Source organism: Loxodonta africana, chromosome 6, assembly GCF_030014295.1.
Source record: "Loxodonta africana isolate mLoxAfr1 chromosome 6, mLoxAfr1.hap2, whole genome shotgun sequence".
Classification (NCBI taxonomy): domain Eukaryota; kingdom Metazoa; phylum Chordata; class Mammalia; order Proboscidea; family Elephantidae; genus Loxodonta; species Loxodonta africana.
The window spans coordinates 68,889,634-68,916,975 of record NC_087347.1 but is presented as its reverse complement, the minus strand read 5'-3'; the positions used below and the strand labels follow the sequence as shown (position 1 = coordinate 68,916,975).

At 40.5% G+C, this 27,342-nt stretch overlaps 1 protein-coding gene across 1 annotated transcript in view; it reads right to left on the bottom strand.

Moving 5' to 3' along the window:
• Positions 1-27,342, bottom strand: part of PDE11A (phosphodiesterase 11A) — a 453,992-nt gene that overhangs the window by 141,827 nt on the left and 284,823 nt on the right. The window contains exon 10 of the mRNA XM_003405971.4: positions 20,911-20,961. Within this exon, the coding sequence (XP_003406019.1) occupies positions 20,911-20,961 (51 nt within the window). The remainder of the gene's footprint in view (positions 1-20,910; positions 20,962-27,342) is intronic.

The window sequence follows — 27,342 nt, the reverse complement described above, 5'->3', positions numbered from 1 at the left end:
ACTGGGTATCATCAGTTTAAGAATTTTTTTTTTCCTAGTCTGGTTTACAGCATGTTCTTTTCAGAGCACTCCCTAATTGTTTTAGTTCGCACATGCATTAAGTCAATATGAATTAAAAAAAATTTTTTTATAGGAATATAAAAAAAAAAAACCAAACCTGTTGCCGTCGAGTCGATTCCGACTCATAGCAACCCTATAAGTCAGAGTAGAACTGCCCCGTAGAGTTTCCAAGGAGCACCTCGTGGACTTGAACTGCTGACCCTTTGGTTAGCAGCTATAGCACTTAACCACTACACCACCAGGGTTTCCTGTAAGAGTAAAGAGGAAAGCCTTAATTTTCCTCCGTGGATTTCATGGGACCACACGAAGAAGAAATTAGAGTGGACTGGGGTGGTGCTATATAGCCTGTTAGTCAAGGGCCGGGCAACCTTGACTTTCTCTTTGGTTCTGTCCTTTGGTTTTCTCTGGGGGCGGGGGGGGGGGGGAGGGGGGAAGCCTGAAGAGTTGAGTAGAATGAAGAATTTTTTAAGGGCAAAGATAAATTCACAAGATCAGGTATTGATAAAGTAACTTTCAGGATTTACTTTATATTTAGAATAACCACTATATATGGCATCTCACCTTTAGCAGCAAGAGGCTTAATTGTTTCCCCACCAAAAAGCCGTAATTCACTTCCCAGTGAGGCCTCCGTGCTCAGCAGCACTTGCTGTCATCAGGCAGATAAGATCGGGGGCCAATCTTGCTGTTTTGTGTGTCCTATAACGCTGCAGATTAAAACTATCTGCCCTGATAGGTACCATTCTTTTACATTTGATTTTTATTTGCGGCGATGAAAACATCATGCTTTATATGATACTGATAAAATACTGCATTTGCCGCTGTAAAGCTCCTATGTCCAAACATGTGGCTTCCCCCCCTTGCTAATGTTTCATCTTGACTTTCACAGCTAAAGGTCAGTCTGGACTGTCCTCCTTTCCAGCTGAGAGCAAAAGAGCCAATGAAATACCTTTCCTGTTGCTGGGTAAGTGGGAATATTTTGAAAACATGTGCTATAAATGCAGCAGCTTACAAGCTTGCCATTGGTTGGCTGGGCTTTCTGTGCAATGCTGACGCAGGAGGCTGGCAGAAGAGTGACAGGTGGGAATAGCTATGCAAATATATTACTGGCCTGATGTTCCGCTGGAGAGGAAAACTATTTCAAGGCTGAGTGACAACTATAACATACCCTGTTAGAAGAAAAATAAATCTTCCTGAATCTACATTCAGGCATCTGAAGAGCAGTTACGGGAATACTGTAAAAAACAAACAAAAAAAAAATCAAGGTTGTCTTACCCTCTGATACCTTGCTTTTCATGGTCTGATTAGCACATCTCCCTTTCCTAGAAATATAGGTATATTTCTATATACCTATTGTACTGTGGCTATGTGTTTATACATTTAAAGTCCAAACTTGTTTATTCAGGGAAATAATTTTAAACAATGTCAAGGGGACTTTATAAATTTTCTTCGTCTTCTTGTCTCCAGCGCCCCTTCTTTCACCTTCCTCCCCTGACCCTCAAGTCCAAAAATCCCAGCAGCCACAGGATGTGGTCAATGTCAGGGGCAGCACTGGCTGCATTTTATCTCACTCTGTCCACTTAAAATATTTGCATCCTGGTGGGAGGATAAGAACAGTCCTGTCTAAACGCTTGGGGATGCATCTTTGCAGCCAGACAGAGCTGTTTGGATACAAATAACTGCTTTTGCTAACACTGGGTTAACTGTTCACACACAAATCTGCCAAAGAGCCTCTAGAAAAGAATGTCCTTCTGCTAATTGAATTCTAATGATGCCAGGAAGTAGACTAGAAATTGAGCTTTTTTACACTGAGTTTCAAATATCAGGATATAGGGATGTTTGGCCTATTTGATGGGCTTAATTCTTCAGTAGATTCTAGTTAATTCAGGAAAAAATGACTGCTTCAGAAGGAATCTGTGGCTTATTGGTTGATCTAATCGAGGTTGAAGGGGGCTTTTCCAGTTATATATCAGAGCCTCCTGAGTTCAAGCACAATAAAAAGATGATGGAATGATTATCACCTCATGCGATTGTAATTAACAAAGCTTTCCTGGGCCAATTTAATTGGTACTTCCCTGGAAATTACATTTGTCTGCCTTATACTATTTGAGTGAGTCTGAGAGCCAAATCAGGGTGACCATCAGTGGGATTAGTTGTGGAAACAGAAATGCTTTAAAGACATAATAGAAAATTCTTTTCAATAAGGTGGCCTAGTCAAAGTTGCCAGGGGAACCCTTACAGAAAAGAGATCACTCATGGGTGTCATGCAGTGTTTACAAATTATGAAAGTGCCCTTGTAAGCATCTCACCTATGCCTCAGGAAGTACCTGCTTGTCATGGGTAGGTCTGATTGGATCTGAAAATCATTACCTGAAAGTTATATGCATGTACACCTCACCTGTATAGGATAGCTATAATATTGACTGTCCGATACCTCTTTCCTTTCTAGAGGAACTGGTCCTTCTTCCATTCCAACCATGTGGTCCCACCTAGGAGCTGACAGTTGATTGGTCCAGGGATGGACACATGACTCAAGCTGGACCAACCAGAAAGCTTCCCTGAGAGTCTCCAAACAGGAACCTGGGAATAGCTCCTTTCTAGAGGAGGTGGCTGAAAGATGAGAAACTTAAGCCCTGAGAGAGGCCACATTTACTCCCTTCTAAGCAAAGATTTTTTTTTTTTCTTTTAAGCAAAGCCAGTCTGCAGTGAGCACACATGCTCTGTGCAGCAGTTTGATGGCTCTGCACACTGGACCAGAAAGGACTGCCTGGGCGCTTGGTGCAGACTGTCGCAGGCAGCCAGCCTTGAGAGTGGTCACCGCTCTGCCTGCAGCAGTTGGCTTTGTAGGAGCACATTCTGTGGGGCAGGTTTGGTTTTTGGTATGTACCGTATTCCTGCTTGTTGCCCTTCGCAGGAGGAACTCTGGAATCATGGACGCTATATATTGGAAGGAGATTTTACATCTGGGGCCTTGCGTCCTACTCAACTCTGCCCTCTCACAAGTGGATTTATTATTACTCAGTGGGAGGAAGAGCCCTGTGGAGAGAGGAGCTTGACTACAGCCCAGAGCAGACACAGACATTCCTAACAGTAGAACACTTGGACCTCTGGCTTTAAGGGGGTTATCAAAATAATCAGACTTTGCTCTCATACACAACTCCTCTGGGAATCAGAGTAAAGCTCTTTCAAGAAGGTTACTGATGGCTTGAAAGATATTTCAGGCAGAAGCATAAATTTCTCCATGGTCTTAAGGCAGGGGGCCACTGTCCAAGATTAGTGTTCACTAGAGCTTTCATATTGGAGAAACTTCGTAACAGGAAATCTCCTACCCTCTTATTTTTCTTTTCTAAACTGTAAGGCTTTTCTGTTAGTGGTGAGGGGAAGGGTACAAAATGTCCTACCTCAAGATCCAGCTCCCGTGTTTGACAAAGTTGTTTGACAAATTCAAGGTCACTGGTGAGTTCAGCCAGCTGTTGCTCAGAAATCATCACGAACAGTCTTCGAATCAGTCTGGTCGGGTTCAAACCCCTGATGAGAATTTGCATTTCTAACAAGTTCCCAGGAGGTTATTTATACATAAGACTTGTCTGGGGATCTTGTTACAATGTAGATTTTGGTTTAGCATATCTGGGGTGGAAATACAAATTCTCAACAAGGAACTTGTTAGAAATGTAAATTCTCAGCAGGGGTTTGAACCAGAACTAACCTATTCACAAAGCTTGGCTCCTCATAACTCCCTCTGTATCTGGAAAGGCTCAAGATGAATTATAACATGTCTTAGTTACCTAGTGCTGCTGTAACAAAAATATCACAAGTGGTTGGCTTTAACAAACAGAAGTTTGTTTTCTCACAGTTTGGCAGGCTAGAAGTCCTAATTTAGGGTGCCAGCTCTAGGGGAAGGCTTTCCTTCTCTGCCGGCTCTGGGCGAAGGTCTTTGTCATCAGTCTTCCCCTGGTCCAGGAGCTTCTCAGCGCAGGGACCCCAGGTCCAAATGACCTGCTGTGCTCCCAGTCATTCTTTTTTGGTGGTAGGAGGTCTCTCCCTCTCTGCTCACTTCTGTCTTCAATATCTCTAAAGATTCAACCTGACTCAAGATACAACCTAATCCTGTAGATTACATCCTGTCTCATTAACATAACTGCCTCTAATCCTGCCTCATTAACATCATAGAAGTTAGGATTTACAACACGTAGGATAATTATATCAGATCACATAACGGAAGACAACCACACTCAGAATCATGGCCTGGCCAAGTTGGCACACATTTTTGGGGGACACAATTCAATCCATAACATTCCACCCTTTGCCTTCCCAAAATTCATATCCTTGCCACAGGTAAACCACATTCACCCTACCATATTATCCCAAAAATCTTAAATCAACTCCAAGTCCAAAATCTCATCTTCTGTAAAATTTCTCTTCATTTGTGAAATCTAGAATACAAGTTATCTGCTTCCAAAGTACAATGGCAGAACAGGCACAAGGTAGACGTTTCCATTACAAATGGATGAGAACGAGCATCGAGCAAGTCCAAAGCCCAGCAGAACAATTTACATTAGCTATCAAAGCTTCAAAATAATTCTCTGTTCTTTGAGACCATCCTGACAACAGCCCTGCCCTCCAGAGTATGAGTGTTGGCCATGCTCTCTGGATTCTGGACGGAAGGCCCTTGGCCCTGGACTTCAGCTCCACTTTCCAGGTCCAATGGGATGGTAACTCTGTTTCCTCAGATTTGGGCAGCTCCATTTTTTTTTTTTTTTTTCATTCTCCTAGTCTGTCTGAATGGAGACCCTACCCCCTCAGCCCTGGCAGGCCCCATTCTTCTGTCTCTTGGGCATGGCAGCCCTGCCCCCTTAGCTTTGGGCAGTGGATCCAGCCCCATCTTGCTGGACCTGGTGAAAGGCATTCCCACACTCCAGAACCGAGGTGGTGAAGGTTTCACTCTTCGAAACCTAAGAGGACATGGCCCCATCCTTTGAGACCCAGCAGGTCATGATTCCACTCTCTCAGACCCCAGAAATTGTGGCCCTACCCTTTGAGACTGAGGAACTTCTGTTTCCTGTGGTTCTTGTCTTTTCAACTTCTGCTTCCTGGTCCCTTGGCCTCTCAGCCCCTCAGACCTCCTGGGCCAGCCTGGTGTCTACCCTGCTTGGGCAAGTGTTCCAAAGCTCTTTAGCTCTGCTGATAAGTGCCTGGAGGCACCCCACCCCACCAGGAAGCCTTCTGCCCAAAGGCACTCAGCTCTCTTGCTCCACGGGTTGGCTCCTGTGCCATCTCATGCCAGTCTCTTCGTTCTGCTGCTGCTGTTTCTCTGCTGCTGCTTCTTGCCATCTGTGCTGTCTCTGGTGTTACAGCTCTTATCACTTCCTTCTGAGCCCTCACCAGAATTTGTTTTTGACGTCCATAATTCCATCAACATTCTCTTCAAGACAATTTAGGGTTTTACTATTAGGCATTTTAAAACTCTTCCAGCCTCTACCCATTACTGAATTCCAAAATTGCTTCCACATTGTAGGTATCTGTTAGAGCAGCATCCTACTCTCGGTATCAAATTCTTAGTTATCTACTGCTGTTATAACAGAAATACCACAGTGGATGGCTTTAACAAACAGAATTTTATTCCCTCACAGTTTAGGAAGCTAGGAGTCTGAATTCAGGGCACCAGCTTCAGGGGAAGGCTTTCTCTCTCTGTTGGTTGTTGGGGAAGGTCTTTATCATCAATCTTCCCTGGGTTCCTAAGCTTCTCAATGCAGGGACCCTGGGTCCAAAGGATATGCTCTGTTCCTGGCTCTTTTGGTGGTAGGAGGTCCCTCTCCTCTCTGCTCATTTCTCTCTTTGATATCTCAAAAGCAATTGACTCAAGATACAACCTAATGCCTAGATTTTATCCTGCCTCATTAATATAACTTACTCTATTTCTGCCTCATTAACATCATAGAGGTTAGGATTTACAACACAGAGGATAATTACATCAGATCACATAATGGAGGACAACCACACAATACTGGAAATCATGGCCTAGCCAAGTTGACACACATTTTTGGGGAACACAATTCAACCCATAACATATGTTAGGAAAATGGACCCACTAGCAAGAGAAGCAGGATCATTCAACACAAGAAGTGTGGGTGATTTATCCTTTGGGGTAAAAATTTTTTAGGAAAATGAATCTAGTAGCAAGAGAAACTATATCATTCAGTACAGGAATTACTGGGGATTTACCGTTTGAAGAAAAATTGTTTTTAGATCTCATGAGCCTATCCTTTGAAGTTGATATCCCAGCGTGCTGAAGGCTGAGAAAGCACACCTGGTTTAGACAGTGAGGCTGGATTACTTTACAACTGACTACATAACCTTAAGAACAAAACAAGATAAACAAAAAAATAAAAACACCTTTATCACAGTCTGTTGAAATCTGAAGTCATCTGTCAAGGAACCAAGCCAGGATTACTGAAGGGCTCATACTCAGACCATAGGATAGGGCCAAGCCAAGATTAAAATAACCTAAAACACAAAAGGTTCCATGTCATTTAGAAAGGGAATATTTCAAATGCAGCGGGCTCACCCATATGTCTGTTTCTAATTTGTACACTCTAATTAACTGGGTATTTCTCTCTGTGCCTCAGTTTCATCACCTGTAATATTAAAAAAAAATAATAGTAGGATTTTGGTGGGGATTAGAGTTAATTATATAGGTAAGACACTGAAAACAGCTCCAACATGTGGTAAAATGTTCATTGAATGTTTGTCATTATCCAAATGACTGCACACTGAATGGACAGCAGGGTTGGGAGAGCCCAAGGGCCTCAGCGGCAGGAATGGAGAGTTTCAAATTAGCCACTGATGGGTCTTTCAGAGGCTTATTGTTAACATTCAATGAAATAACAGCAACAAAAGCACTCTGAGACAGAAAGAATGCTGCAGCAATAGGATTACTCTTGGCAAATAGCAATATTTGAAAGTATATAGCGATTGGTATCATGTTATCTTATTGTAAGCCCAGGAAATGTGTTTTAAAGTCCATCCACCTGTAGATGCTTAACAGCAGAATAATACATATCCCTCTTATCCCTGGGTAGTTTGAAAACAGGCTGACTGTACGTTCTTTCCAGCCCTTCTCACACTCTCCTTTCATGGATGTGTGGGTTTGATTACAGTCAGCCTAAAGTAGTCCCATTGGGAGCTGCTCTGGGACACAGGGAACCCTATAAGGCTGGCTGCTGTGGCCTCCAACCTGGGGGGATGATGTCAAACCTGTTTTGAGCTTGGATCCCTTCTACTGTGTGGTCTTGTAGAAAGGATTCTAGGGTTTTCTGTTATAGTGGTACTGTAACAGAATTTCAATTTTTATTAAATTTCTTACATGTTCACAGCCTAATTTCTTTTAGTCCCAAATGTTTTAGGTCCTGGATGGAACCATCGGCTTCCATTACATGACAGCCTTAGAATATTCTCTGTGGCTATTCTTACACATAACGCTAAATTTAATTCCTTGGTTTTAGGTATGTCAGAGTTAGATCCAAAGATAACAAAAGACCGCACAATTATTGTGTCATTGACGAAGGGCATTCTGATGCTTTCCTGTGATAGCATCTTTTTAAGTTCCATGAATTGCTTCTAAAAACCTAGGGAGACAGAAAGCACCTGAAACAGAGTTACAATTCTCTACCTACATGCTGCATCCTGGGAGGGGGAAGAAATGGAGTGCTTAATAGCTTCACACGCTCTGGTAATGAAAGAAATGTGTTTGAAGGGATAGAGCACTGCCACAGAGACAGCTGGGTTCAGGTCGCTGCGAAGTGTCACGCTGCAATTACACCCAACAATAAAAATAATTAATGAGGCATGTGACCCACTGACCTCCAGATACCTACCACGGTACCTCACCGGCTCTCCCCAGCCTCTCTAGGGTGCCGCCCCTGCCACCCACGGGCTGCATCACTGGGACACAGCAAGCGTGCTGACTTTACCCAGGCTTTGTTTATAAGTCTGAACCAGAGGGGAGATTCCCCAGTCCTTCCGCCTCACGCCCAGGCAAATCAATAAGCTGCCTGTGTCACTAACATATTCCAGGTCATGCGCACACACAAACATTATGATATCTTGAAATTACTTTTAAATTACTGTCTTTTAGGTTTTAACCATTTTCTAAGAAATGGGCTCAGCAATCCTTACATGGAGCAAGGACGGCACCCAGTGGCCAAAGTGTTTCATCTCACCATTTTCCATTCCTTGAATCTTTGGAGACAATGAATTGCCACAAGACTGCTTTCTAAAACACACACACACACACACACACACACACACACACACACACACACACACAGACAGTATACGGGGATTAATTCAGAACAATAATTTTTAAAGATCCTTAAAATTTTACCTTATGAGTCTTCTGTTAAAATCATCATATTTCAGATATGCAGCTTCCTGTCCCTCACGTGCCTAATTTAAAGTATCATAGCCAATATCATACAAATATAAACCCAGTCTCCCATTCTTCACTTCATATCTCCCCCCAACTAGTCTCTACTTCATAAATTCTCATGCCTTAAACATTAGATTTATCTCCTGACAAGTGCTTTATCATTAAGCTGATGTTCGCAATCTCATATCCTTGTTAACTTTCTTAGGTAGTTGGCAGGCCTGAAGAGCATGTGATAGTAAAGTGAGACTGCTCCTTTTCCTTTGAGCTTTCCACATGTCCAGAGATTTCTATACAGCTAGATAGCCAATTAGACTGTAAGGAAGACAGCTGAGATGTCAGAATAATGGATTATATACCCTCTTGCTAAGAATGATGCATAATGTTTGCTGGTTCCAATTTCCCTAGGTTTCTAGGCAGTCTGAAACCCCAGGACATAGAGTTACATGGATAGCACAGTCACAATACAAAAAGAAGCTTCTAATAAAACAGTATTATATATTAATTGCCCAAAAAGTATCATGAAATGTCTTTTTTTAAATGTCCATGTTAAATTTAGGTAAAAAATTCTGTCCTTCTCAGACATCATCACCATTCACAGTTATGTGACCCCAAAACTATCAAAATGTCATGGAGGTTCCAAGAATAATAATTAACTCAAAAGAAAATGGCTTAAGGATAAACTTTGGTGAAATTGTTTCCATTTTCCTATTTAACCATTCGAAGAGAAGCTTCCTCTTCAAAGCCACAGCAAAGCCTTCAGAGGGAAAGCCAAAGCCAAGTAGGTCCATTTTCCTTTCTGGCTCTTTGATCCTTGGTTGCCTCATTTGTACAATGAAGATATGCTAACCCTGCCCTCACCAGCTGGTCATGTGGATCAAGTGAGATAATAGGCGTGAAAAAGGTTTTATATACTCTTAGGTCTTATGATTTAAGACATTATTATTATTTGAACATTTATAAGTAGCATTAGTACATAGTTTGATACTGGTGAGATTAAGATTCTTGTCTTAGCTAAAACAATCAATTATATTCCTCAGAGTTACCGTTGTATTATAGAACACTTCAAATATAATGTAGCCATGGTGGGCTTCGGCAATCACTTATGATATGTAATTAAATCAAGCTGAGCCAAGTCTCCCACTAAATACCCAAATTCTTAAACAGCGCTTAAATTCAAACCTTTGGGCATTCAGAACTCTTAAGGGCCTTCCCTCTAGATGTTTTGTCCATATTTTCGTTGCTTTATGTTTTATTTTCTCCTTTCTCCTAGAGATAAACTTTACAGGCTCATAAAATTATGGCATTTTATAGCAGGAAATGGCTTTGTTTTATAGATGAGGAAACTCAAGGCCTAGAAATTCTAAATGAACCAAGGGGAGTTGTGGCTGTTTTGTGTATTCACATGTTTGCTTCCTCTAGTCTTGCTGTGTCTGTAGGCCTTAACAAAAACTGAGTTCTGCCTACTGAGACTGCAGAAAACCCTTTGGTCAGACATTCTCTACTAACTTATTTCCTATTTTATGTGGTGCCTTGAGACTAATAGAATCACGATTCACGCACATTTTAAAGGTTTTGGATGGATCCATTTCCAATTGAGAGAAAAATATGAAAAAGCGCCAAACCAGCCCATGATTTTAAAGTAGGTAGAAGAGACAGAATAGAGGACTATAAAAATAAAATTACAAAGGCATCTTATGATTCAAGAAAATAGTAGGTTTTTAAAAAATCTAGCCTGCAGAGTGGGGGTGACAGGATTCATGACTGAAGAATCTTATTTAATATTGGTGAAATTGATGAATCAACTAAGAACTGATGGCAAGGGGCTTTTGCCCACAGCAGGGAAGGGAAGATTGTCATTACAGAGCACTCCAGAGAGAATAGGGTCAAATCGGTGTTTATCCTAAACAAAGAAAATTAATCCCTTTATTTTCATATATGTTGGCCCCCAAAACATCAAAATGCCAGGGATCCAAGAATAATAGCTGAATCAAAAGAAAATAACTTAAGGATAAAATTCTATGAAATTGTTTGTTTTCATTGTCTTATTTAGCCATTTGAAGGCCAAAGTGAAACATTGAAGAGGGAAAATTCTGTCTCAATCCCTTGTTTTGAGTTCTTGGTTGTTAGTTTTCTATTGGAAAATAGGAAAAGTTAAAAACAAAGGATTGAGATAGAATTTGCAGACACTCCTATTGTCATAGATCCCTGCCTCTACCCACACCCCGTAACTTCCTCTGCCTTAAAAACTGCAAACATTTAAATGAATTCAGTCACTTGGTAGATATTTCTCCAGCACTCAGTATGAAGCACAGTTTTAGGTGGGATAAGGGTTACAAAGATGAACAAGACAAAAATTCTTTCCTAAAAATGCTCCTAGTTTAATGATTACACAGGTGAACAAAGATCTATAATGCAAGGTAGAAACTGATAAACACACACACACAAAGAATGGAGAATGAGAAGATTACTGTTGCCTGAAAGTCAGCTAGAAAGACTTCATGAAGAGGGGGGCAATTGAGCAGGGTCAGATAGATTGATAGGACTTAAATATGCAGAGGCAAGGAACAGGGCATGGACCCATGGGAGTAAAGATAGGAAAGGGCAGGAAATGGAAAGAAAACATCAAAAATAACTGTGGTGAGGGGAGGGTAAATGGGAAATGGGCCGGAAAAGTGAACTGGGGAGGTTAGAATTTACACCACTTTGAGTGTCCACTTAAACAAATTGAAACTATGGAATTTAGAGGTTTCTAGAAGATTCTAAAGTTTTGTGAACAAGAAACTGGCATTGTTATGAGAGTACAGTTATTCTGCCAGCTGTGTACAGGATGAATTTGGGAGAGGGTCAAGAAAAGGAAGAAGAATGCAAATCAAAACTGCAACGAGATACCATCTCACCCCAACAATATTGGCATTAATCAAAAAAACAGAAAATGACAAGTGTTGGAAAGGTTGCAGGGAGATTGGAACTCTTATGGGAATGTATAACCGCTTTGGAAAACGATATACAGCCTCCTTAAAAAGCTAGAAATACAAATACCGTACAATCCAGCAATCCCACTCCTAGGAATACATCCTAGAGAAGTAAGAGCCATCACTTGAATAGACATATGTATACACATGTTCATTGTAGCATTATTCACTAGCGAAAGATGGAAACAACCTAAGTGCCCATCAACAGATGAATTGGTAAACAAACTATGGGACATACACACAATGGAATACTATGCAGCAATAAAGAACAATGATGAATCCATGAAATATCTCACAGCTTGGATGAATCTGCAGGGTATTGGGCTGAGTGAAATAAGTCAATCACAAAAGAACAAATATTTTATGAGATCACTACTATAAAAACCCAAAGGTTTATACACAGAAAACAACAATCTTTGATGGTTACAAGGTGGGGGGTGGGGGGAAGAATCACTAACTAGACAATGACAAGTGCTAACTGGTGAAGGGAAAGACAACACACAATATAGGGGAATTCAGCACAGCTTGACCAAGGCGAAGTCATAGAAGCTTCCTAGACACATCCATACACCTTGAGGGACCTAGTTACTGGGGCTGAGGACTGGGGACCATGGTCTCAGAGAACATCTAGGGCAACTGGCATAAAAACCCACTAAAATAACATAGTTCATAAAGAAAATGTCCTACATCCTACTTTGGTGTGCAGCGTTTGAGGTCTTAAAAGCTTGTGAGTGGCCATATAAGATATATCTATTGGTCCCATTCCATCCAGAGAAAAGGAAAATGAAAAAAGTCAAGGACACAAGGAAAATATTCGTCCCAAAGGACTAATGGACCACATGAACCACAGGCTCCATGAGCCTGAGCCCAGAAGAACTAGATGGTGCCTGGCTACCACCACCAACAGCTCTGACAGGGATCACAGGGTGGGAGAAAAATGTAGAATGAGATTCAAATTCACACACACACACACACACACACAAAAGACCAGACTTACTGGTCTGACAGAGACTGGAGGAACCCCCAAGACTATGGCCCCCGGACATCCTGTTAACTCAGAACTGAAGCCACTCCCGAAGTCCACTTTTCAGCCAAAGATTAGACAGGCCTATAAAACAAACAATCACACATGTGAGGAACGTGCTTCTTAGTTCAGCCAAGTACACAGACCAAATGGGCAACATCTGCCCAAAAGCAAAGAGGAAAAAGGCAAGAAAGGACACGAAAACTGGACGAAGGGACATGGGGAACCTGGGGTTGCAAGGGAAAGGGGGAGAGTGCTGACAAAAAGGGAGGATTGCAACCAATGTCACAAAGCAATTTGTGCATAAATTTTTTAATGAGGAAGTAATTTGTGCTGTAAACTTTCACCTAAAGCACAATAAAATTAAAAAAAAAATTATACAGAGAATAGGACCTTGGAAGATAAAGGGAAACCCTATGAAAAGGAAATAAAAAAGGGTATACATTAAAAGAAAGAAAAGAGGGTAGGGAGACCAGCTAGGAGAACCCGGAATGAGAGATAAGAGGATCTGAGCTAGGGTGACAGCTCTGAGGATGGCTGAGGTGGGCTGAATGTGAGAGATGTCTTGAAATCAGAAGGGATGAGACAGCACGTGCAGGATGAGGAGGTATGAGAACCCAAAGATGGCTGTACAAATACATCCAAAGTGTGCATCTGGAGAGTGAGGGTTGAGAAGGCATTATAGTCAGGAGTTTTTAGCTACTATTTGTCCCATTTTAGCTCCTTTTTATCCTAGAGGAGGGAGAGTCAACTATTTTGACTGCTAAACCAAGTCCACATCTTTGAGGCGAGGAGCTACCAGTTCTTTACCTCCCACCTCTGAATTTATAGTTACAGAGGGTTCTAATTAGACCAAAACCCAAAACCAAACCCAGTGCCGTCAAGTCGATCCCGACTCATAGTGACCCTATGGGACAGAGTAGAACTGCCCCATAGAGTTTCCAAGGAGCACCTGGTGGATTCGAACTGCCGACCCTACGGTTAGCAGCCGTAGCACTTAACCACTACACCACCAAGGTTTCCACTCTAATTGGGGGAAAACCAGAAAGAAGGTAAAGCGACTCAGATGCCCTTGTGTTATGGAAGGTTCTGACCCCTTTGGCCTTTATGCTCCTTCCTTTCACAGCTCAGGGGCCAGGGCTCTCACTGCCACATTATCGCCCTCCAATCCTGTCTTCCCTGGATGTTCAGGACTTGTCACTCCTCTGCTCTGAAACCTAAAATGCTCTGAAACCTATTGCTCTGAAACCAAAAATGAACTGCTTTTTATTTCATTTCCTCAGGCTCAGACTCCCTGGGCCTTCAAAGGTGATACTTAAATTAATGAACACAGTGAACCCAGCTCTGCTAATGTGTGGAAGGAAGAAGGTGGGAGGAAGACTTCCAGGGTCATTCTTCCTTCCCAAAATTATATACACTCCCAGTAGCCTTCTAGAGAGTGTCCCCGCTTTGTTTTCAAATGGAAAGAAGTGACAAATATTGGCTATTTAAGTTTATTTTGGGGGAGGTCAGGGTCACCATAGGATGTATCTTCGTCAGGCAGGTCCTTGAGGGCCCTCTATTCATAGCTGCTTAGTTCAGCAGTATGAAAGGCCAGCCTGGACATCCAGGCCTAGTTCCCCTCATGCCACCCGCCTCACCAGTGTTTTCAATACTCAAGAGTGACAAAGTACAACCATCCTTTTTCTGATGTGGCATTTGATTAAGACACAATTCATGAAGAGAACCCCATATAAACAAGCAGACATTTGAACACAAAGCACTGCACATATTTATGGCGGTGTCCTGTGCAGTACAAGCTGCCCAGCTCAGTCTGCTCCTTATGAGCAGAAGATGCCCTTTAGGGTGCTGATTCAGCTGTTTCCTCTGCAGTCAATTTCCTGGTGAAGGTTCAATAACTTTCCCTGACAATAAAAAAAAACTCTGATATTAAACTTGGCATAATTACTATTTAGAGTCAAAACAACCCCTTAAATTCAGGAGGTGGAGACAAGGGAGGAGACAGAATAGGTTATGCATAAGATGATATTCGAATTCCATTTATACTGCTCAGGTCATCTTTTATACAACTTTGAAATAAGCTGAGATGAACCAAAAACCCATTGTTGAGACTGCCAAAGGTGACATTTCAGGGAGGCTCTGAGAGCTGTGACATGGGGAAAATGGGCTTCTTTGCTTCTCTTGTTCTCTCTCTAGCACCCTGAGGCCCTGGGTTATTGCCTGGGCTGTGGAGATGCCTCTGTGGGAGCACTCGCCCTGAGCGAGAGAAACCTGAGGGGCGGGAAACATGAGCTCCCCAGGGCTGTGCTACCTGCCAGCCCTCCACACTGCCCTGCTCTATCCCGGCCCGTCCTCAGCACTCACCACTTCACCTGGGTTTGGTGCACTCTTCCTCTGCAAAAGGCTGCTGCAAGGATTGGGCTTTTCCACAGGTCTGGATGAGGCAGTGGCTAGCACATATGGTGCCTTTGTGTCAATTAGGAAAAGGAGTGCCCTCTGGAGGATCAACTACTAAAAGGCATCCCAAGCACTTAGCCAACCAGGTGGGGTTGGGCAGCCCCCACTCCTGCCTGCTTGTTCAAAGTACGTTATGGATTGAATTGTGCCCCTCCCACCAAATATGTGTTGAAATTCTAACCCTTATAGCTGTGGATGTAATCCCATTGGGAATGGGATTTCTCTGTTATGTTAATGAGGCCATGCCAGTGTAGGGTGTGTCATAAACCTACTCATTTTTGAGATACAAAAAGAATAGATTAGGCACACATGGAGGGGAAGATACATGCCATGCAGAGACCACCAATGAATCAAGGAATGCTGGGTCCACAGAAATGAAAAACCATCTTCTCCCAGGGCCGACAGAGAGAGCCTTCCCCTAGAGCCAGTGCCTTGAATTTGGACCTTTAGCTTCTTAAACTGCAAGAAAATAAATTTCCATTCTTTAAAACCAGCCATTTGTGGCATCTGTTACAGCACCACTAAGAAACTAAGACACCACATGACACATTTCCGGCATAACTGGAAAGGTGGTCTGGAAGGCTGCAGCTTCTTATACATATTTGAGTATTTCATGGATCAAATTTGTTTCCTCAAATCTAATTACTTAAAAAAAAAAAAAAAAGCCTAGTAAATCACATCCCATTGATCAACCTGTCTCCTGTCATCGATCCCACAGACAATGCCATATGATCTTATTTTTGGTGTATGCACTCTTTTTTTCAGTATATACAGGCTCAGGGAGTACCTATTCTTGGTGCTTTATTTACTTTACCAGGATGTTAATTTGTGGCCTAGGCATTAACATTGAAAACCTGAAACATGCAAGAGGGAGTCCAAACCCAAACACCCAATATGAGTTATTGGCGTTTAATTACTGGGGCAGTTATAGAGCTATAAACGAGTTCATCTCTGATTGTATCCATAACCCATGCAGTTCTGAATTGAAAGAAGGGGTGATAGAAGGTAGCAATATAGCATGAGAAGGACCACGAGTTGATTTTAATTGGCAAACTGGCAGTTTATAGTGATAACTGTTTGGTCAAGTGCATAAAATTACAGGAGCATATAATTGGTGTACTAAACTCATTTTCCTATGCAATCACAGCTGGCATCTTCAGGTTATTAAAAGCTTTTAAACCAGTCATCTTCAAAGAGATCTAATTTTCAATATGGCCTTTATACATTATTCCTTAGCACAGAGCAAAAGTGATATAAACAGGCACTAAAAACTGCACACATTTTCTGTGCACACCTTTCTTATTTCGAGTTCATAGAAGACCGGTAAATGTTAACCATCCTTTAGATCATGGTTTCCTCATTCAATGCACAGGGCAACCAACACATAAAGGATATACTATTAACATTATAAACTGAATCAGACTTTTAAAAATAAATTCATTTTTTCCAGGAAGTTCTGTGATCCTTTTGTGTACAGTTGGCCAACAAAAAGGACTGTTTCCTGTGGTATAAATGACATATCGGAACCAGGAAATTTAAGCTCAGGGTCTGACATTCTTGGGTGAGCAATTACAATGTTGTTTTACGTATTTATTCTGGTTGGGCAGTCCAATGACACTTCTAAAGGATTTTTACGCTCTGACCACCACTTATTCAAGTCACCACCATGCACTCCCCCAAAGAGATTTTTTTTTTTTTCCAGCAGGAGAAGTAGAATTAAAAAAACAAAATAAAACGAAAAAAACAACCCTCTTCCCCATGTTATCCCTGAACAGGGAAAGAAATCCCAAAACATGAAGGGATGTGAAATAGGAAGACCAGATATGAGGAAGGCTAAGGTTTTGACTCGATGGCAATGGGTAACGGGGGAAGGTTGTATTAGGCCCCTGGGTGGCACAAAATGTTTGAATTGGCTGCCAACCCAAAGGTTGGTGGTTCAAGCCCACCCAACAGTGCCACAAGAGAAAGGTCTGGTGATCTGCTTTCATAAAGATTGCCAAGAAAGCCCTATGGAGCAGTTTTACCCTGTAACACATGGGGTTGCTGTGAGTCAGAACTGACTCGACGGCAGTGGGTTACGGTGGTATCAGCCTAGTATCAACGATTACTAAAGATTGTCTATCGGCGTATTTTATATGAAATCTATGTTATTTTAGGCCATACCACCCAGGGGTATAAATTGTAATGAATTAAGAGTAAGGGATAAATCCCATGCTGTCTTTGGAATCATCCAGACATGGAGCTCCGTCACCTTAACTTCCATTAGAAAGAATTCTCAACCCAGAGGCTTCTCAGCCTCTGCATGTAAATAGACCACATTTCTCTGGTCTCCCAGACGTGTCTGAATCCCAGATGTGGTGCAGTTTGGGCTTAAACTGGGGTCTGCCCTATGTATGTATGTATGTATGTATGTAGTTAACCTCCAGGTCTTTTTTTAGTACTAGATGACAAAATCATTTTCTTGCCAAACTCCATCTTAACCCCTGAATCACAGATGACTAGCTTGGTCCAGCTGGGTAAAATCCAATACACTGGGACTCAGCCACCCCTTAATTCATCGAATCTCACAGGTAATTTGGATTTCAAATTTCAAATCAGTACACACTTTTTTTTTTTTTTTTACTTCCTCTTTACTTTAGTGGTTAAGAGCTACGGCTGCTAATCAAAGAGTTCAGCAGCTCAAATCCACCAGGCATTCCTTGGAAACCCTATGGGGCAGTTCTACTCTGTCCTGTAGGGTCGCTATGAGTTGGAATCGACTCGACAGTAACAGGTTTGGTTTTTTTGTTTTTTGTTTTGGTAGGTAGCAAAGGTCACAATATATTTGAATGCAAGCATGAATTGTCAGCACATAGTTGGTCAAAACAAAGCACTTATTTACTGATATTTAGCCACAATGTTAAGATATTGCCATTGTATATACTCCAGCTTGGAATTTCAGTAAATGTTTTTTGTTGTCGACTTGTAGGATTATTTTAAGCCCACTACATTTTAATGTTATTGCTGCAGTTATAACAGACATCAGCTACCAATTGTGATGTTTTATTTACTTTACATATCAAGGAAAAAAGCCATTAAGTTATAATTATTTACCCTATCTCAGTTACATTGTAACGAGATACCAGTTAATATCTTTCAGGATAAAATCTGGAATAAATTACTTAAATTAATAATCTTGACAATTATAAGATGAAATAACCCTTCGTTCTCAAATTTAAATACTTCATATTTTTAGTATGTTTGTGAGTTAAGAATAGAAAGACATGGCAAATTCCAGGATAATGGGGTTTTCTTTACTTTAAACAAAGCATTAAGTCTGAACATAGGGCAATAATCCTCAGAAAGTAGAGAGCTATGGATACTGGCCTCCTATTGCTCTGGACACACAGTCATATTTAGTCCACCGTGAGCTTTGCTATTCTTCTTGCTGCCTACCTCTTCCCTCTTTCAGCAACAATAATAATTATAACAGTAAAAATATAATAATATAGACATTATACTAGCATTTCAGTGGGAACTAGGCGTTTCTATAAATAGGATTTCTAGGTAAATGAACTTTATATATTAAAGAGAAAAGGCTTTAAATGTTTTCGATGGAAATATTTATAAAATAATTATGTATTACCAGGGTTTTAACATTTTCTTGATGACTCATTGCTCTGAGTTCTCAATCACTGATGCTCTTTTGGTTTAGTTAGTCATTGTATTCATTCATTCATCCATTGAACAAGTATTTATTGAGTGTTACTATGTTCCAACCACTGTAAAAAGCACTAGAGATAGAGCAATGAACAAAATACACAAAACCCCAAGCCCTGGTGGAACTCAGGTTCTAGTTGGTATGTGGGATATTTGCCCCTACAACAAATGGACTCCGACTGTTGTGTTTAAGGGCTGGCCTGCCTCCTTCCTCTGCTGTCAGCTATCAACTCTTGCTGTCAGCTATCACCTCTTGCTGTCAGCCTGTCCCTCCTTCTGACCTGGATTACCACCACAGGTCTTTTCCCTAAGCCAGTAATAAACCATATCCTTGGATGGATCCTGTAATGGTTAATTTTATGTATCAATTTGGCTAAGTTCTGTTGCCCAGTTGTTTGGGCAAACACTAGTGTAGACGTTGCTTGTATTTTGTAGATGTGATTAGTATTTACAATCAGTTGACTGTAAGTAAAGGAGATTACCCTCAATAATGTGAGTGATTGTCATCTAATCAGTTGAAAACCTTAAGAGCAAAAATTGAGGTTTCCCAGGGAAGAAGCAATTCTGCCTCAAGACTGTGACATAGAAGTCCTGCCTGAGTTTCAGCCTGCCCTAGGGATTTTGGACTTTCTAGTCGCCACAATCGGGTGAGCAAATTCCTTAAAATAAATCCTATTCCTTTTGTTTCTCTAGAGTAGCCTGGGTGATACAGAGCCCAAGCAGCTCATTATTTCTCACTTTAGATGTGCTGTTCCCTGCCCTTCCAAGGAGCCTCCTACACCCACTCCCGGAGTTTGGGGTCTTCCTTTGTTCCCTTTCTTTGTTAAACCCAGAAACCCGGTGCCGTGGAGCCGATTCCAACTTTCTTTGTTAGTGTGACTCAATTCTAATGACCTGGTTCAATTATCAGGCCCAAAGATCTCTGTGCCATTTTTCTTGGGAAGATGAATGCATTTACATGCAAATGAGGCTTTTGGAAGGCTAGCCACCACCAAGATACATATTACAGTAAAGCCTGCAAAAGCTGAAACCTGTATAAGGCAGAAACCTAACAGAGAAGGAAAACTCAAATACATATTTTCTACTAAAACGAGTGATAGAAAAGTGGTAAGACTGCACCCTGTCAAAGGTGGAAAGCTTGCAAGACCCAGAAAAACAAGGCAGTCCTGTCGACTTCCAGCTCACACAGTTTTGTTGTAATATTAAAATACAAAATACTATCTTTCTCATGGTTGTGGTAGCTTACCTGATAATTCTCTGACCCCACCCAAAAACTAAAAAAGGCAGACACCAAACCTTTCAAAAGGGAGGAAAATTAGGTTTCTGTAGACTGCCATGTTTTGACCATTGCTGAAAACTGCCCATTAGGAGTGCAGAGAGCGAAGCAAATTCTGAGCTGCTTTTAATGGAGTGGTGGTGACTAAGATTAAAATGGAGCTCTGGTGGTGCAGTGGCTAAGAGCGACAGCTGCAGCCCAAAAGGTCAGCAGTTTGAATTCACCAGCCACTCCTTGGAAGCCCCATGGGGCAGTTCTACTCTGCTCTATAGGGTTGCTATGAGTTGGAATTGACTCAATGGCACAGAACAACAACAACAAGATGAAGAGGACTAACACTCACAGATTCATTGGACATCGGAGCTGGAAGGGATTACCACGAGTGGCAGCAAAGAACTCTGGTTCTGAGGCCAGATTGCCTAGCTATAACCATCAGAATCATTTGACCTTGGTGAAGATACTCAACATCTCTGTGCTTTAGTTTACTCATCTGTAAAACAGTACATTCTTCACAGGATTGTGAGGATTAAATGAATTAATACAAGCAAAATGCCTGGCACATAGTAAGTACTTGGTAAAGAATAGCTCTTCTTATCCTAGTCTCTTCGCTTATTCTACAGATGAAGAGATAGGCCCTAAGATTTTAAGTACCTAGCAAGTTAAAGATAAAACCACTGTTAAAACCAGGTGTCCTGATTCTCACCATATTACAGATTGTTCTCGGATATCCTGCTTACGTAACCAAAGGGAAGAAATGAATGCTGAGTCATTTAAATGCTCACAGAGAGGTTACTCAGTTATACCTAAGTCCTTCTTCTCCTCCAATACTGAAATATTCAAAACACACCTTTTCCCCGTTCTAGTCTCCCAACTCCCAGCTCCCAGTCAGCAGGACTAATTAGAGGCCAGTATTTTTTTTTTTTTTTTTTGATGAAGGGTCAGGAGGCCACGTGAAGCTTAATTTATGCCCCAAAAGGGCAACCATTTCATTCCTTACCTTAAACTTGTCAACTTCAGCTTTTGAACATGTCGCATGGTAGGACAGCACCTGATTCAGAAGAAAATTAAAAAAAAAAAAACAAAAAAAAACTTTAATAACCAGACATGACTATGTTTTCTGAAATTCTCCTGTTTAATAATAAGCTTTGCTCATGTATATCGCCTTGACTTGACAGCAAACTTTAATGCACAACAAGAATGTTCTGATAACAGTCTGTGACACAGATTGTCTTCTGTGTAATTACAGTGGAATCCGTTATAATGCTGAATGGAACTACCCCCACATTAAAGACTAAGTATTTTACACCAGGCTTTTTCTACAGGTAGTTATTTCATCAGGGAGACATAACATAACTCAAGACTGTAGTTCCCAAAGGATATGACTACTTGTCCTGTTAAACGCCCTGGAAAAAAAGAAAGGGAGGAATGAAGGGAGTGTGTGTGTGTGTCTGTGTGTGCATGCACACATGCGCAGTCATGCTCTGTGGCAGACACAGCAGATGGTTGATTCAACTTTCACTCCCTATTTTATTCTCACTAGCCTGCTTTATTATATAGGAAATATTATATTGTTATGACAAATCATTTGCTGCCCTCTTTGTAAGAGGATTATATTTCCCGGCCCTATTGATGTCAGGGGAGCCCTGGTGGCACAGTAGTTAAGTGCTCAGCTGCTAACTGAAGGGTCAGTGGTCTGAACCCACCAGCCACTCAGAGGGAGAAAGATGTGGCAGTCTGCTTCCATAAAGATTACAGCCTTGGAAACCCCATGGGGCAGTTCTATTCTGTCCTATAGGGTCGCTATAAGTCAGAATCAACTCGACAGCAGTGGTTTATTGACGTCAAGTTTAGAATGTAAATTTCTTTGCCCAGTGGAGTGTGGGGGAAGTGATGGATACCGCTCTTCAGCGGAGTCTTTAAGAGGCATTACATGGTTCTGCTATTTCCCTTTTCCCTCCACCATGAGAACAGCATGGCCACAAGAGAGACTGCTCCTTCAGCCTGGGTTCCAGAATAAAGAAGACACATTGAGCAGATCCACAGCCAACCCACAGCTGATGACATGTCATGTGAGCAAGACTTCAACCTTTGTGGTTTATCACCATATTGTAACTTACTGGTACAGAGGCTTAAAAGCCCTAAACCCAATTTGCAGTTTCTCTGCTGCTAGGGCTGGTCATGTGGGGTGACCATGTGATAGTGCTCTGGGCAAAGAAATGCAAGTGGAGGCGCTGGGGCTGCCTCTTCTCTTTCCCTTTTCTTCCTTCCTGGAATACAGTTAAATGACCTGGAGTTGCAGCAAAATCTGGTGTCTATGAGGGAACGACCCTGAGTATGGACGCCAACTTGTTACAGTCAGTAGAGCAGAAAGGGAAAGAGAAATAAGCCTGGACTTCCCTGCCCTAAACTTCTTGTTTCATGAGAGAAATACACACTTGTTCATCTAAGCCAGTATATATATACATATATATATATAAATATATAAGCACAAACATCCGTATGCACACACATACATACGCACACAGACGTATTAATGTATATATGTATACACTGCAAAACCCATTCTTAATCTATACAAATTTCAAACAAAAAAGTCTGGGAAATGCTAAAACTTTCTTCACCTACCAACCTAAAAGAATCGCAGCACACATTTGGCTCTGAGGAGTAAAGTAACACATTTTATTTTGTTAAACTCAGCGTTTCCCAAATTCAACTGGTCACAGCACCCCCTTTTACATAACGTATTAATCTAGTAACATTCCAACCTAAATACCTGTTGACCTAGAACTTTGAGAAATGCTGACTGAGAGCACATACTGTTTGTGTGATATGAGCAGGGCCACAATGAAGGCAGTGTTCAGAGTGTTTAGAACACAGGCTCTGGAGCCCAACTTCTAGGGTTCCATCACTATCCTAGTTGTGAGAGTTTGGGCAAGTTACTTAATCTCTTTAGGCTTCATTTGTAAAATGGTATAGTACCTACTATACAGGCACCTCCTATTTAACATCATATTCTTGAAAATCAGAGATTCTAATTGAAAACACTAACCGGTAACCTAGTTTCCGTCATTTTTAACTGGAAAAAAATATATGATGCACTGTATGACCTCCACAAGTAAAAGACAGTTAAAAATGTGTATGCACCTATCAAACAAAATGTTAGGTTATAAATTACTTAAAATGTTACTTTCTGATCATAATATAGCTCTTAACAAAAAGTTGCTTTATATTCAGTAACATTTTCCTTCCATCGTAGAAACGTTTCTCGCCCATTTTACTTCTTTCTCCATTGTTTTCTTCAATATTTTTTGAGCTTTGGGAGGAGACTCATTGTATAATGCTAAGCAAAAACAAGAACTAAATATTCAAAACATGGTGGAAACACATTCAGGACAGGTGCTTTCATGGCAGAAAATATTTCTCAGGGCTAGCAACAGCTGAGATGCACGTACTCACAATAAAACTCTAGGTGCTTTTCAAAATGATTCTGATGTTATTCCAACCGATTATATTTGGAGTATAAATCTCAACTTTTCCTACACATCATTTTGTTAAAGTTGCACAGAGTTTAGGGGACATACATATAATTTTTTCCAATATAAGCAAAGGTTTAAATATGTTGTATTGACAGATAAGTATGATCTATGAGATTTGGCTGTTAAAAACTGAGAGATTTTCTACTGGGGAAATGTTTATTATGGAATTGTTCTGTGGGGTAGGCCTATACTTCAGAGTTCTTTTAGGAAGATTAAATGTGATAATACAGGTCAAGAACCTGGCATATAAATAATTGACTTATGTTTATTGTATTAATATTCAATTAAAATTCTACCATGTAAATATTTGGTAAGGTATTATACCATCGTATTATTATTATTTTTGTTGTCTCATAATTATTAATAGGTATTTTCAATGCAAAAATAACTGAATAGATGTTGTTCTTTTGGTTCAGTTTTACTGTGGTAAACTTTAATTTGGCTGTCATCTTATTAGAATTTCTTACTGTACATGTCTTTTTGCAGATTCAATCTTCAAAATTTATCTTTATGTACCTTAAAAAAAAAAAAAAAACACACACACAAAATCTCTAGCTGTAATTTAAAACTTCTGCCACCAGATGGTGCTTAGCCAGGCCCAAACGGTAAGGCACACTAATGCCCTCCACACTCCCTTTTTTCAATCAGCTTTCTCCCAACCCCACTTCCTTTCTTATTTAAAAAGCAAACAAACAAACAAAAAACTATTAATGTCACTAAATTAGAATTATTTGAATCATTGAAGCAGAAAGTTATTACAAATTTAGACTTTTTCCTATTTTAAATTTATTTTGTCTGTTTTTATTATTGAGTTGTAGGAGTTCTTTGTATATTTTAGATAAAAGTCCTTTGTTCAGATGTATGTTCTGTGAATATGATCTCCCAGTCTGTGGTTTGTCTATTAATTTTCTTAACAGGGTCTTTCAGTAAACAGAAGTTTTAAATGTTAATGAAGTCTAACTTGTCAATATTTTCTTTTATGGTTATGGTTTTATGTGTCTTGTTTAAGAAAATCTGACTACCTCCAGGTTACAAGTATATATCTTTATGTTGTCTTCTAGAAAATGTATAGGTTTATCTTATATACTAAGTTCTACGATCCATCTGGAATTAAATTTGTGAATATTGTGAGATTAAGACTTTAAAGACATAAATGCCTTGGTTACTTTTTCAAGATTTTAAATTTCCCTAGATGATAACTCGGAACCAAAGCCTTTTTGGAGTTTATCCTGAGGTTTTAAGCCTCTACTGCCTAAGCAGTAGATGGAATTAACAGAATATCAATTGAGATGTTTCAATAAACAGATGCAGCACTGGAAGTGCTCACTTGTCTATGCCAAGTAATTTGGAAGATAGCCACCTGGCCAACGGACTGGAAGAAATCCATATTTATGCCTATTCCCAAGAAAGGTAATCCAACTGAATGTGGAAATTATTGAACAATATCATTAAAATCACACACAAGCAAAATTTTGCTGAAGATCATTCAAAAGCGGCTGCCAGAAATTCAGGCCAGATTCAGAAGAGGATATGGAACCAGGGATATCACTGCTGATGTCAGATGAATTCTGGCTGAAAGCAGAGAATACCAGAAGGATGTTTACCTGTGTTTTACTGACTATGCAAAGGCATTCGACTGTGTGGATCATAACAAATTATGGACAACATTGCAAAGAATGGGAATTCCGGAACATTTAATTGTGCACATGAGGAACCTACACAGATCAAGAGGCAGTTCTTCGGACAAAACAAGGGGATACTGAGTAGTTTAAAGTAAGGAAAGTTGTATGTTAGGGTTGTATCCTTTCACCATACCTATTTGATCTTTATATTGAGCAAATAATCCAAGAAGCTGGACTGTGAAGAAGAACAGGGCATCAGGATTGGAGGGAGACTCATTAACAACCTGAGCTATGCAGATGACACAACCTTGCTTGCTGAAAGTGAAGAAGACTTGAAGCACTTACTGATGAAGATCAAAGACCACAGCCTTCAGTATGGATTACACCTCAGCATAAAGAAAACAAAAATCCTCACAACTGGACCAATAAGCAACATCATGATAAACGGAGAAAAGACTGAAGTTGTCAAGGATTTCATTTTACTTGGATCCACAATTAACGCCCATGGAAGCAGCAGTCAAGAAATCAAAAGATGCATTGCCTTCCAACCTTGAGAGGCTCATCTTCTGGCACTAGATCAGACAATGTACCACTGTTATTCATGAGGTTTTCACTAGCCAGTTTTTTCAGAGGTAGACTGCCAGGTCCTTCTTCCTAGACTGTCTTAGTCTGGAAGTTTCACTGAAACCTGTCCACCAACGGTGACCCTGCTGGTATTTGAAATACCAGTGACAAAGCTGCCAGTATCACAGCAACACACAAGCCACCACAATACAACAAACTGATAGACACATCATGGTATGTATATGTATGTGTGTGTGTATATATATATATATATACATATACACACACACCCATATATATAGTCTTTCCCTATGAGAAATATCGTTAACTATTAACCCTTTTCTGTGGAGTTGACTCTGACTCAGGGAGACGCCATGTGTATCAGAGTAAAACTGTGCTCCATAGGGTTTTCAATGGCTGATTTTTCAGAGTTAGATTGCCAGGCTTTTCTTCCAGTGAGAAACATTGCTAGATATGGGCATTTAGCCATAACATATATAATAGTTAATTTTTTTTGACAGCTAAGTAAGATTTGTATAAAGCTTACATACAAAAGTAAACAGATGATCCACAGAACTCTTGATGAACATTAAACTTTCACAAGAAAATTTCTGTCCCAGGTAGATTTTTCTTGTGTGTTTCTATTAATTGCTTCTAATTTAAAATAAAAACTAGTTACTCAGTTTTGTTGGTGAGCTCTGACTTTAGAAATCTTTATAGTCAAAAACAAATCATTATCTGCAAAACCCTGCCAACTTCAATTAACTTTTGGATTGAACTTGCTCATAAAAAAAAAAAAATAAGCTCATAGCAAAACAAAAAAGCAAGGTGAAGCAATTATTGGACCCATGAGAGACAGAGGAAAGAAACCATTCTTTTGTGTTGACTTCGCACAGCAGGAAACGACAATAAACTGTATTTCAAAATAAAAACAATAAGCAGAGCTGTGAAATAGCACCACTGTATCAAGCCCTGCCCTCTGCCATGTGCAGTTCCAAACCAGAGCCAAACACTTGCCTTGTAATTCCTGGAGTTGCCTCTGAGGAGCTGAGGGCAGGTCTCTCACACTAATAGTTTTGAATGTTAATTTATTCTGGATCTGGGTAGCCAGAAATGAGAAATGGACCACTACAGACACTGGCTGAGAGGACTGCAAATGTAAAGAACCACTTAACAGAGAGGAGGAATACAGACCTCACTGAAGACTGGCTGTCTTGGGCAGGAAAAGGCTGCATGAATGTTACGGATACGTTTACGGCTCTGGTGGCAAAGTGGCACTTGGAGACATGTGGAAGCTAAATTGATATCAGATTTAAGTTAAGTTAATTTGAAGTAAAATCCCAAATAATTTATATGGACAGGCTCCAAGGAAATAAAGTAAAGCTCTTCTATCTGCAGTAGGCCTCTGGCTAAGAAAGGTGGTGAACAAGGAATGAAAAGCCTATTACTGGGAATGACCTGACACAGTGTCATCTCAGTGCATGAAGAACCATACTCCCACGCTCCTTAACAAGATGATGACAGCTTTCAAAGACGCTGCAACTGAATGAATGCATAGAACCTGAGAAATCATTGGTTTCTACTGTCAAATATTTAAGAAACTGCCTGCTGTCTAATGAAATGAAATGTTCAAGAAAGTACTTTGGATAACATTTCTGCTGGATGATCTGTTATAACGACCTTCAGAATACATCTCTCATTTAAAAA